This window comes from Pholcus phalangioides, unplaced genomic scaffold (assembly GCF_987345545.1).
Source record: "Pholcus phalangioides strain wild (caught in Gottingen) unplaced genomic scaffold, Ppha-v1.0 ptg000004l_1, whole genome shotgun sequence".
Classification (NCBI taxonomy): Eukaryota; Metazoa; Arthropoda; class Arachnida; order Araneae; family Pholcidae; genus Pholcus; species Pholcus phalangioides.
This window is the reverse complement of record NW_028301597.1, coordinates 50,353,088-50,366,031: the sequence shown is the minus strand read 5'-3', so window position 1 is coordinate 50,366,031 and position 12,944 is coordinate 50,353,088. Positions and strand designations below refer to the sequence as shown.

The 12,944-nt window shown below is 35.5% G+C and overlaps 1 protein-coding gene across 2 annotated transcripts in view; it reads right to left on the bottom strand.

Annotated features, from left to right (window-relative positions):
• LOC149087801 (uncharacterized) overlaps nucleotides 1–12,944 on the bottom strand; it is a 63,591-nt gene that overhangs the window by 17,556 nt on the left and 33,091 nt on the right. For both annotated transcript variants that reach the window (XM_089231717.1, XM_089231718.1), the window contains exon 2: nucleotides 142–391. In XM_089231717.1, the coding sequence (XP_089087843.1) occupies nucleotides 142–391 (250 nt within the window). The remainder of the gene's footprint in view (nucleotides 1–141; nucleotides 392–12,944) is intronic.

The window sequence follows — 12,944 nt, the reverse complement described above, 5'->3', positions numbered from 1 at the left end:
GCCCGTGGCGATGCACATGAGTTTTGTGCTTGGTTTGAAAGAAAGAAAGAATGTTTCGTAGAAATACCGTGGAAATTCTAGTGGATGACCGTAATTTTGATGGATTTCACAAAAAAAAAAGAGATTGAAAACTAGACTCACTTTGGAAATGGCGCACGTCATCCCGAAAGGCCAGAAGATTTCTTTGCGCCTGTTCGCTGAGGACAATCAGCTGTTTCTGTTTCTGGATGGAGGATGGCGTCGCGCCGGAATTTGCGGAACCCGAGGCCACTGCCATAGGAGGATGAGGTTCGCGGAACCACGTGTTCAATATGAATTCCAAGAAGTTCTCTTCCTTGTCCACTTGATGCAACCGGCTACCGAGGATGATTAGAGCTACGAAAGACAGTCCCTGAAAAATGGAAAATAAACGCATATGTCATATACACAGCATATGCAGAAGAATATAAAACCAACCTTTGCACACCCATTCCGTATAATACAAGCGAATTCGTGAGAAAATAGAAAAATAGTTTTTGAAAAACTGGAATATATATGGATACGCCATCTATACGTCATTTCGAGAACTTCGCGTTAAAAAGAAATAAAATTCAGATCATCATAGGATGATCAGGCTGCTATGCTGATCATCTGAGGATGATGAGAGAATTCTGAGGTTTAAACACGTGACAAAAATAATAAAAAATCATTGTATTATGATTCTACTGCAAATAGGTTATCGGACGAGTCAGTTAATAGAACAGTGAGGTGTCATCGTGCCCTGCGGTACCAACCACTCCTGCTTACAGAACGGCACCCTTTTCGGCCAACCCAACAGGTCTGAGACACCATATTTCTTACTAACCGGTATCTGTCCATCCCAGATTCTTTAAGGATCTGGCTTCATCTAATCCCTTTATACGATGAGCGTGAATGAAAAAAGGATTCTTATGCATAAATCTTAATTAAACGATTCTATTGAAGAACCTCATCAACTGATCGTCTTCACGCACAATCAGTCAAGTCCATCATAAAGGATAGGAAAAAAAAAACCAAATCTAAATAGGGTAGGGGTTTTAGTTGATGCCTAGTTTAATGTTCACCTCGTGATTGAGGCGCGTCTTTTGAAGAAGCAACTATTAGACACCATCATCATGTGTTTGTCGCCTCGCTTCGATTCTGTTATTATAAAGGGAAAACTTAATTAACCGTAGCGATGGCCCCGTATAGTGGCGGACCATCAACGTCATTACGCAATCTCGTCATCACGAAAGTTGATTAAATGAACTCGAGGTGGTTGAAGTCATAATTGGATATTCTATATATACGTTATATGTACATATAATTCTGATGTAAAGATTCGCTTCAACCATAGCGGTCACAGATCAAGGACTTTTTTTCTCCTCCGGTTGAAAAAAACTTACTGCCTCGACGATGGCTATTTTGAATATGAATTGACCATCGCAGTCTTATTCAAATTCTTCTAGCTATTTTTCGGATCGTCGAATGAAAAGCTTCGGTTCAGCGGATCATAACCGCTAATTAGTTCTGATATCGAGCTATCCAATTATTTTTAATAAGTAGGTCTATTATTATTCCGAACGTGTTATCGAACTACTGACGATCGAACGATGGCCGGATCTGATGCTCGAATAACTATGACAGATGAATGCGACCGTCGGAAAATATTTCGGTTTTGCTCCATGTTATGCAAACCATATAAGAGAGTATCTATACAGTGTGTCCCAAATTGTTTGCACGGCCAATATCTTTGCAACTATTGACTTTACAAACATATTTTTGATTACAACGAGTTTTCAAATAACGTGTGGTTATTTAAAGCGTCTTAATTTTCCCGGTGGGGGTCTCCCATAAAAAAATAGATATTGTCTTTTCCGTAGAAAAAAGGAAAAATTGAGTTTTATGTAGTTTTCTCCGTGTACTAAAACTTTCAACTATGTAGTTAAATGTAAATGTGGTCATTTACAAAAAGTTGCATATTTGCATATTTTTATTTTCAATAAAATCGGAATTTTCAGCATTCATCATCAATGATTGTGTGTCACAAATTGCGAAACGTAAATTAAATTCAAATGTGAAAATTCTGTAATTGTAAAAAAAAAATAGTCAAAAATTTGTAATTCATTGTAAGTGAAAAAATGCAAATACAGGACACACAACAGGCAAAATGCCCAACGAGCTGGCTGAAAAAAGATGTCCATGAAAAAATACGGATGTCAAATATATCTAAACCAAATCAAAAAAAAAGCAACTTAATGAGAGAAATAAAAAAACACAATAATTATGATCAAATTTAAATATACTGCCCATAAAAATTATAGTTGTTGTCTGATTTAAGTATGGATAGCTTCTCGATTTATCCCAATATGTTTATCGTACTTCTTTTTAAACGTGTTGAATTCACAGTTGTGTTAGAATTCTCGGCCCTCGGAGGTAAGCTATTCCATTTACTAACAACCCTATTAGAGATGAAAAATTCCCTGCAACACCGCAACCTAGAATTGTCCCGTACCAATCGATATTAGTGTCCGAAGCAGTCGATTGGCAGTGTATTAATAACTCGTGTTCAACTTTAATCCATCCCGTTGAAAATTTTGAACACTTATATCATATCTCCCCGACACCTGCGTTCATCCAATGTGAACATGTTCAAGGAATGAAGCCTCTTCATAACTCAATCTCCGTGGAATGCGGGAAAACCATTTTACCCGCATTTAACGCTGTTCGTTCCCAAATTTCCTCCTTTTTTCGAATTCGAATATCTCTGCGAATATTGCACTTAGAAACATGCAAACTTTTTTCGCATCAGGAGAGACAGGGCAGCAACTTTCTAATTGAAAGTTAGTGCACAGGGGGACCAAGTGAAAAATTTAGATTTTTTTTATTTTGTTACACACTATTTTCACTCTCAAAACGGTAGAGGGTAATTTTTGAATGCCTTTTGAGCATTTTTTAAATTGAAATCATACCTCTACAGGATACCCTGTATATCCCGTATGTACTGCAGGTATGTATGACCTGTATTTACTTCACAGCTCCAAAAATTTTCAAAATTCCTCAGGAGATATCAACCAAAAATTATATATATTCATGCAATATTAAATTTAATTACGTTCTACATAAGCTTACTTTGTCCGGGGCAACCTCAATAATGCACACATACAACTGCTATCTAAGCTAATTTCAAGACTTTGCTTATAACATATAATGCATGTCGGTTATAAGATACACTTCTCAAATCACCAAGGGACTATGTTATAAGTGAACTCGATTGTACTACTCGTGAAATGTTACGAGCATGAGTTGTTGGTGATAGTGATGTAAGAAAGAAATTGATTTGGATAACCTCTGCCGAATCTCTCACGTATTAAAAGCGTATGTGTGTGGGTGGTAAATTCATTGACTAATTAAAGTTGGCGCTTCTCTATTTCGGTATTTCCGATTGAAAAGTTCGTACAGTTGAGTTTACAGGAACGAGAAGCTTGCATATATGGAGTGTAGTTCATGGTTCGGTGCATGGGGCCTCTTTTTCAAGAGCCGCAATATTACATCTTAAAGAGTTCACGGGGAAACAATCATTTTCTCCTCTTGTAGTAATGACCGAACCAATTACGGATACATTGATTTATTATTTGATCATCACGCGACGATATAATAAGAAAATAGTTATAATGAGGGTTTTTTCGAACCGAATTCCTTTCGCGAACATAACTAAAAAAAGGCGTCGACGACGGTAAACTTCTTTTCCAGAGTGCATTTCGTAAGTCGAGCGCATCAGAGCGTGCGCTTACAGTTATTTCTAGTCTTCTTCGGGAACTTCTAAAACTTATATTTAATATAACGGCACATTCCTAAAATTCACTAAAAGGAAAATAAGGAAGACAATTGTTTGCACAATTAAGCTGAAATTGTGTTATTGGCAGCCATGTTCGGAACATTTTTGACTCCGGAAATTTTAGTTTCATCTGGTTTTTTCCGAGGAGCGTGTTTTTAAAGCGAACGAATGAGGAAATAATTTTAGACATTGTAAACAAATAAGGAAACAAAAACATAAATTTTCTAACTTATAAAATATCATTACGTTATGATCTCGTTAAAAACTAATAACGAGGACCAAGAGACGGAATTTTCTCGACCCGGAACCAACTTCAAAATATCTTTGTTAAATTTCAAAGCGAGTCTTTGGGCTGTCTTCAAAACATTCTGGTAACTTCTTGTCATATGCTTACAACCAAACTCGGTTATAACAGGACCTCGATTGTAACGACACGTCAATTATAACGTCAATAATTGCAGTCTGGACTGATCCCCGTAGAGAATAATGTTAATGTACCTTGTTTATAACGGCGATGAAAAGTGGCCTCTTTGGATATTACGACAAATTTTTCGTCTCTTTTGTTTCAATTACGTTTTTGCAAGAAATTCCTAAGATAGAGCTGATGAAATCCATGGAATGTTCGTTTGTTGTTGTATTCACGCCTAGCATTGGAGAAACGATTTATTACATGTTTGACGCTCAGATTGCTCATTGACATGACCACTACACATTTCCGTATGTTGCCCTTCCCAACTTTTTCTTATAAAAATTTATCTTTTTTTCTTATAAAAACGTCTCCTAGTAGAATCAGGAATGAAGGTAATTTTCATAATTTATAAATTGTGTAAAAAATAAATATGACAATAAACATTCATTTCACATATTTACCATGTTAATTCTTTTTCCCCGTGAAATACATTTTAACAAACTTGCTGTAGCAAGTATGTAGCTATATTTCTCGCCAAGGGTTATTTATAAGCAATATTTGGCTATTTCGTAGGTATTTGGCAGGATGTTTGGCAAAAATTGGCGATGTCCCGTCTTAATTATCCCAATTTACTGTGTTTTCCGAACGATATGATCACCCTAATAATAAACTAAAACACAGTATGTGATTTGCCTCTAAATATATTTTTCGTTGAAATAGGTCTTAAAAACATCAATGTCGATTGTAACGATACCTCGGTTATTTACCGTTATTATTTATATACGGTATACTCCGTACAAATAACACATTTTCAAGTTTTATGATGATTTCAGTTTAAGCCATATATAAGAGTTAACAATATATAGTAATTCCGCTCTTCTTCTGTTGATAGGTATAGACCTACTCTGTAAACAGAGGAAAAGATCTTAACGACCAAAAACAGGCTATATCACTTATTACTATTTAATAGCCTTTGCTCCTTTTCAATGGTCAGATTTTATCTGAAGATTTTTACTTCAAAAATGGAAAAATAAAAACAATTCGATAGAAGCATTGTCGTGCCATCGCTGTCGGCTTGCAATACCATATAAAAACTGAAATTTGATTGCATGAAATGTTGTTCCCAACCCCGACAGCATCCTCCGAAATTTTAGAAAATTCTTGGATATAAGGTGTCTGATGTTAATATGGACAATACCCTATTTATTATTTTTTTTTTTTTCATTTCCAACCGAATTCGAAACTTGATGTACTTATACTGTGTAGCTATACATTTTTTTGTTTGGACACTTGGCCTAATTATTTTTTCTTGGGTGATGCATACTTTCTCGCCAGTTCGCCATATTAGGCCGGACGTGTCACACACACACATTCGGAAAATCATATTGTTATTTTCTTACGACACGTTTGTATTTCTTCTCTGGTTCCATCATTCGAAAACTTTAGTTAGTTAATCATGACGTGCAGTGATGCTTTTTCAACTGTATTGTAATTTCATTTCGTATAAAATTCTGTCTGCATCTTTCCCCCTATTCCTAGTCACTACGGAAGGAGAAAAATAATCCATTTGTCCGAAAAAAATGCATCTTCTTAATTTCTGTAAGAATTTTTCAATTTTTGTGATTCGTTTCTTAATTCAGTTAAAGATTACAAAATTTATTTTCTGTGTGAATCATGTTTCTTTTTTTTATGTTCAATAAAAAGTTTTCCGTGTTAAATAATTTCTTTTATTTTCATAAGTTCTCTTGAAAATGTCTGTTACTTTGTTGAGATATTTACGTAGAGGACATTATGGCCATATCACTTGTTGAGAATATAGCCAGGAGGTAGACTTTTTGAAAAAAAAAATTATTTTTTCCATACTCTTCAGTTGAAATATATACCTATTATTTCATTATTTATTTTTCGATCTTTTTTTTTCTTTTAACAACGCTTCAAAGTATTTTTTAACATCACCTGTTTTTCAGAATTTCTCATACAGGCCTCAGCAAAAATCACTGAAGTTTAGCATGCCCACTTGCCTTGCATAGAGTCACGTGCCTATGTTAATCCATTTAATGTTTCCTCTAAAAAACTTCTGGCTACTTTCTTGGCGATCAATGGGTCTCCAACCCAGCGTCCAGGAAACAACAAGAAAGTTTAGTTGTTTATGAATTTTTTTCGCTAGGCCACTGTCCTCGTGAAAAAATTCACATTCATATGCATCCCAGGTACATAATGGTTTTGAACCACGGGCGTAGACGGTGCTCGAGACTTGAAAATGGTCGAGTTCTCTAAAATTTTCTTCACCAAAGAAATTTTCACTTTCATTTAGACCCATAAAATTCATTCCTGTCCTAATATTATTGTCACTTTAAAGCCTGATTAACTATAACAGACAAAACACATGCATAATGATACCGTTGTTCAGGAAAGAGAAAAATTATATATTGTCTGGTCCGTATTGGTGTTAGTTGTACAGTTTCAGGAACAATAGACGAAAATTCAGTGAATCGGGGAGAACAGAAGGAAACAATAAATCTACAGTAAATATTTGGACATTTGTACATATTTCGCCCAAGATCGATGGAAATAAGAAGAAAGGAAACACAGAAGGCATATCCATCTCGTAATTTGCACGTGGGTAAAAGGAAGTGCATCGACCCGCCATCTGGGACATGTCGCCATCCAAAACAACACAAATCGTTGTAACAAAACTAAAATAAAGGCTAACACAAAAAAAGCAATGGGATCATCGTATTTGATACGATCTCTTCTTGTCTTGAAACAAATGGCAACCCGAGAGGAAAAACTCATTTTTTATTTGGTAAAAAATAAAGAAGTTGCCCGCTTGGTCCTCCTTTACTGATCTTTAGCGAGATAATGAGTATGATTTCTGAAGCGTACCATAATATAGTACGGTGTATATACGCCATCAAGCTTCTGTGTTCTCGAAACCAGATCTTTTTACTAAGGCGTGTTTTTCTTTTTCCTCTCTATGATTTTTCTTACATATTCTCTCTTTTTTTCCGCGTTCTTCGAAGAAAAACCACAGAAATTATTATTAATATTATTCTACTGTAACGCAAACTTCCTTTGTGATTCGATTTCGGACACTGTTAATAAATATGAACCCTTTTATTTTCTCGTTAGTCTGTTTCAAAAAAACGGGTGGAAACTCCTTCTTCAATTAGGATCGGATCTGTTTCAATGAATATCAATTTTGAGAACCTGTAACCGCGGCTTTCATTCTGTGTTTTGCATTTTATCGTGTAATTTCGGACGGATGTATTTTGTATCTTTGGAGGATCTCGCAACGGTCCGTGTACAAAACAGCTGAGATCCTTCATAATGGGAGCATCGGAATCCGTGAATTTTCTGCAGCATGTAATTGTAGAAAACATTAAAATTCCGGACAGAGAGACAGAACTGTCCTTAAGGGTGTGCGAATGGTTCTGGTTGTGGTCACACCGGGCCCCGCGCTTTGAGAAGCCCAGCACTCACGGTAATACAAATAAATATATACATATTATATATATATCAATTTTTTTTTTAATTTGTTTAGTAAGTAAAACAAGGTTGCTTACCTTAAAGAAAAACGAATGAAAACGCATTCGTTTCGTAAAGGAAACTTCGCCATCTAGGGTGAATAACTTCATTTTTTCCCCCGTTGTGGGCCAAAGGGAACTGGAGCCCCAAATCTAAGGGTGGCCCTTAATTATTGAATGCTTTTTTCAATTCTCAAATTATTCGCGTTTTTTATTAATCCTGAATCTTCATTATGTGGAATTATTTCTTTCATTATTTCTGAATTTTCATTTACTCTTTCAATTGTCCACCTCATTTTTAAAATCAATATCTTAAATTTTCATTAGTTTTAGAATTATTTCTTGCATTTGGTTCTGATTTTTGTTAGTTCAAACTTTTCTTTCATTCTGACTTTTTATCGATTCGAAATTTTCACTAGTTTTTCTATTAATTCAAATTTAAATTTAAATTGTGTACTTATATTTTTTTGTATGAATGTTTATTCTGTAATAATGTATGAATTTATGCACCTATCCAGGTGCGAAAACAATTGTGGAATTCCGCGGTCAGGGACTCCTTATTGGGTTTAATGGTTGGGGGGAGTATCGGCATGGAAAAATTCATACATTATTACAGGATAAACATTCATACAAAAAAACATAAGCACACAATTTAAATTAACACAAAAATTAGTGAAAATTTCGAATCGATGAAAAGTCAGAACGGAAGAAAAGTTTGAGCTATTAAAAATTAGAACCAAATGCAAGAAATAATTCTAAAACTAATGAAAATTAGGATCTAATGCAAGAAGTTATCTGAAAAACTAATGAAAATTTAAGATAGTGATTTTAAAAATAAGGTAAATAATAAGATACGCCTTATGATAAAAATCTTCTTTTTCATGATAAGGTGTCCATGATTAAACTATAGATGCTGCTCTGAACTGTTTGCAGGTATAACTATGTATTTATCAGGTTATCATAAAATCGTGACTTCGGGAAAGCCTTAATACTTTATCTACCACATTATGAAAAGCGGAATAAGAAGAAAACCATAATAAATGAAATTATACGTATAATGACAGAGTAATAAATTATTGATAGCAATAGGTAAAAATTATTTGGTAAATGATTTTGGTTATAATTTAAGACGAAAACAAAATGTAAATAATACACTTTCTTCAAACAGTTAGCTAGTACATAACAAATTATCTAACCTGATGCTTTGAGCAAGTTGGTAGATAAATGGTTAATAAAAATAATTTTAAAGAAATTTATAAAAAAAATGGCGAAGAAAAAAAATAGTTTTAAAGTTAACAACAAGAGGTTGCATTTACCATTTTATTAAATTTGCATCATACTACGGAGTAGAGGTTTTCGTTATCATGGCAGGCAAAACATGCTCAAATGCGATAACTACTACTTATCCATACATGCACCTGCGGAATATCTAAGGAATCGGTACTTGCGGGAATGTGTGTTCCGAGTGTGCGACCAATGCGCATTTATGTTGTCAAAGTTGAACTTGTTTCGTATTCTTACTACTTCACCAAACACCTTCTCTATCCATATCGATATATTGTAATTTACTGCCATTAATGAGATGAATCCCTTGCAACATCAATGACATATCTCAGTACACAACATGTTATTTTAGTTCTTTTTCTAATTGGAAGTAAGCCTGTAGGATGAGCGGTTCGCCAGTAAAATGAAATACGCTCTTTTGACTATGCATCCTGTATATTAAGCAGCTTTTTAACCAAAACGGGAAGCGAGGCCTTACGCAGGATCGAGTTTTAAGTGGGGGGGGGGGCTCTGGGTTTGAAGGGAACACAAAGAATCTCTTTCAGAAAAATTTTGAACTGCTAGCCTCCGAAAAGCATTTTAAATTGGCATAAATTGATTGAGATAGCATATAAAGGTGTTTTACTTCAATATCCTGATTTTCGGTCGTCTTGGGGAGAGCACGCCCCCCCCCCCGTGTCTCCTTCTCCTATGTACGCCTCTGTTTTGAGGAATAATATTTTGCATAAAACTGTTGTTAAAGCACTGATACTACTACTACTAAATTCAACATGCATCGCGTAAACACTCCTCTCAGAAATTTCTAACGAATGAGTGTATTCCAGGAAGTATGTAAATGTAGGCCTTAACACATTTTGTGGATATCTGAGTATATGCGTGTTGTGTGCTCGAATTGCTTCCATTTGTGTTCCAAATTGCAGGTGGATGTAGCAGGTGCATGAGTTACGGTGTATGTGAGTGAGTGAGCCGCTGCGCAGTCAGGTGGGCATCGCACTAGACTTTCATCGTGAGGATCCAGGTTCGAACCCCGTTGTCCGACGGTACAGTGGTGGTTGCGGACATAGCATGAAATTCCAAGCATTTGCTATCTTTATTTCAAAATATGGAAGATGGCAGTACTAGCAAGTACACAAAACAAACACAACTCTGACAACATAAATATGCTAGGACCACACATACACTCAGAACACACATTCCGACAGGTACTAAATCGTTAGAAATTCCGCATAGAAATGTGCATGTGCATAGTAGTACCGATTTAAAGCCCACCTGCTCCCTGGATAAGAGACGTTTTACCTTTCAAGGAGCGAATCAATCATTCTGGTGCGGAGAATCACCGATTCGGTAAAAGAATTTCCCCCCAGCAAAGCACCCTTCTTGTAAGTTCAACGTCATAGTCACATAAGAAAACATATAGTAATGAAACGTTCCGCTCAAGGTGTTTACATTCTAACACCGATGTTAAATATTTAAATAATGCCATGATATGACATTATGTGATATATCAATTTTCGTAAATGAACGATCACAAACGATGAGAAATGATTTTTAACGAACCGTCTGTGCGTAGAGGTTAAAAAATATATCCTTTCGAATAATTAACATCTAGCCTTTTGTTGCAAAAAAACATTTTAGCAATGCAAAATTGCGATTAAACGCAGCATCAGCAAAACGCCGAATTGCCTTAACCCCTTTACGATCACGGACGAAATATTTCGTCCAAACCAGTGGAAAAATTCAATCTAGTTCTCCGTGTTTTTATTTTCCTCTTTCCTCATCATCACGAAGCTTTATTGTAACCCAATGAATCGGAGTTTTTCCCTTTCCGGTCTTTCTATACTCCTGTTAATTATTTTTTGTTCGCATATAATGTTTTCTACTATATACATGTAAAAACGAAAGAGAACTCTTATAGGGTGAAAGTGTGTGTGTGTGAAAGAGGACTCTACACTTTATAATCTCTCTCTCTATATACATATACATATATCTATTTCTAGCTATCTCTATCTATCTGTAGCGACCCTTTTTCAACTATATTTATCCGTCATATTTATTCTTGTCATATATTTATCATTCTCTTTATTATGATTATTATTTATGTCAGTGTGGCAACATGTGCATTTTTATGTAGTCAAAGCCGACTATCATTATTGTTTGTTTACATTCGGCTTATCGGCACGCCTGCACACGCTGTTGCTGTTGAGTTTTTAATGGTTGTATAAATTGTAAATAAAACATGTAAATGTTTAAGAATCGATGTATTCAACTTGTGAGCTTGCCTATGGAACGACGTTGCGCCCCCCTCCAACACTAATTATATATATATATCTAACTCTATTCTACACTATACTGTTTACTCCCTTTCCTATTCATTTTTTCTTCCTTCTATTTTCTCCTTTTCTTCCATTTTACTGAAACGTGCGAACAAGGTTACCAATTTTATAACCGATACGTCAAATAGCGATCATCCAAATTAGTTACCAAAATCCTGTACGCGAAGGGGTAAATTATAACTTTCGAACACAAAATCTGCGCGTTTCTTCTTCCGGAAATTACAATAATGTTTTGTTACTTATTTAATTTTTTTTCCCAGTCATTTTTTTTTTTTCCTGGTTCATTAAGACATTCCAAAAGTTACGTAACTATCCGAAGAATAGTCACGACTATGGCTCGGAACAAATGAATGATACAAATACCCTATATATATTGGCGGCTATGGCCGTTTGTTTTGAGATCGTTCGTAGTCCTAGAACAAATCCCAAGTAGAACAGGATCGAGACAAATTACACGGAGAGCGTCTAGTTCCTACGTACAAATCTGAATATCTTTCAAAGACAATCAGATGTCTGGAACCCACCCCGACAGTAAATTGTACGTCGCACTGCTTTTTATAACACATCAAAGAAAAAAAGTTATATTATTATGCATATATAATCCTAATATCACAGAACTTATCTCTGCTGAAAAGACCTAGCATTAAATCGTTTCTTGTATGTGTATTTTGTTGAATATCTTTTGCTCGAATGACAAAAAATACAAATTACAGTGAGATAGAGAGAGAGATATGCGCGTATTTCAGGTTATACTTCAGATGCAGAGTGTGTATAACAGCGTGCATCCGAGTCATCTGATGCATTCGGAATCGAAGGGAGATCGCCGAGAGATGAATTCGTAAACAGTCGCTACAAATAAGAAAAAGAAATGATGATGACGGGGAACGTGTAACTTTGAAATACAGGAAAAACTTTGTGATGTCAGTTAGCTGAACATGATGGAAAAGGTTACTCCTTTGAAATCTCACGTCAAATAAAAAAAATGCATAAATTGTTATTCAGAAAACACTCGAGTAATCTTCTTAGTCTTCCGGAGGAGCGGTCAATCAGATGTCTTAACGAATGACGTTCCGGACATAACATATCTTTATTTTCCTCTCTTTCTCTAAGCTCATTAAACATGAGGCTTTTGGTGATTTTTTTTTTTACGATGTGAGTGACGTTTCGGAGATTGCTTCATTTAAATATTCAAAAAATGTAATCCCTCCCGTGATCTTGAACGCTCTTCCGCGATATCCTCAAATCCTCTAAATACTACGTGGACAGACAGACTTTTTGATGTGTAAACGTCTCTTACATCGGTAACCTGACCAAATATGCTACATTTACGAAAGGTTGAACATAACGTAACGGGATGAAAATGTGTCTCACTGTGAACTGTCATATCTTACATAAGATATGGCAGTTCACAGTGAGACACATGAAATTTTTGGGTGTCTGTAGGTATATCTCGTTCAGATGAACCATTTATTATGAATACGTCTTCGTTTTCGAGTACCGAACTAAATGTTCCAGTGTCGTAGAACCGGTGTTGTGGAGCGCGCTTATAGGTTTTA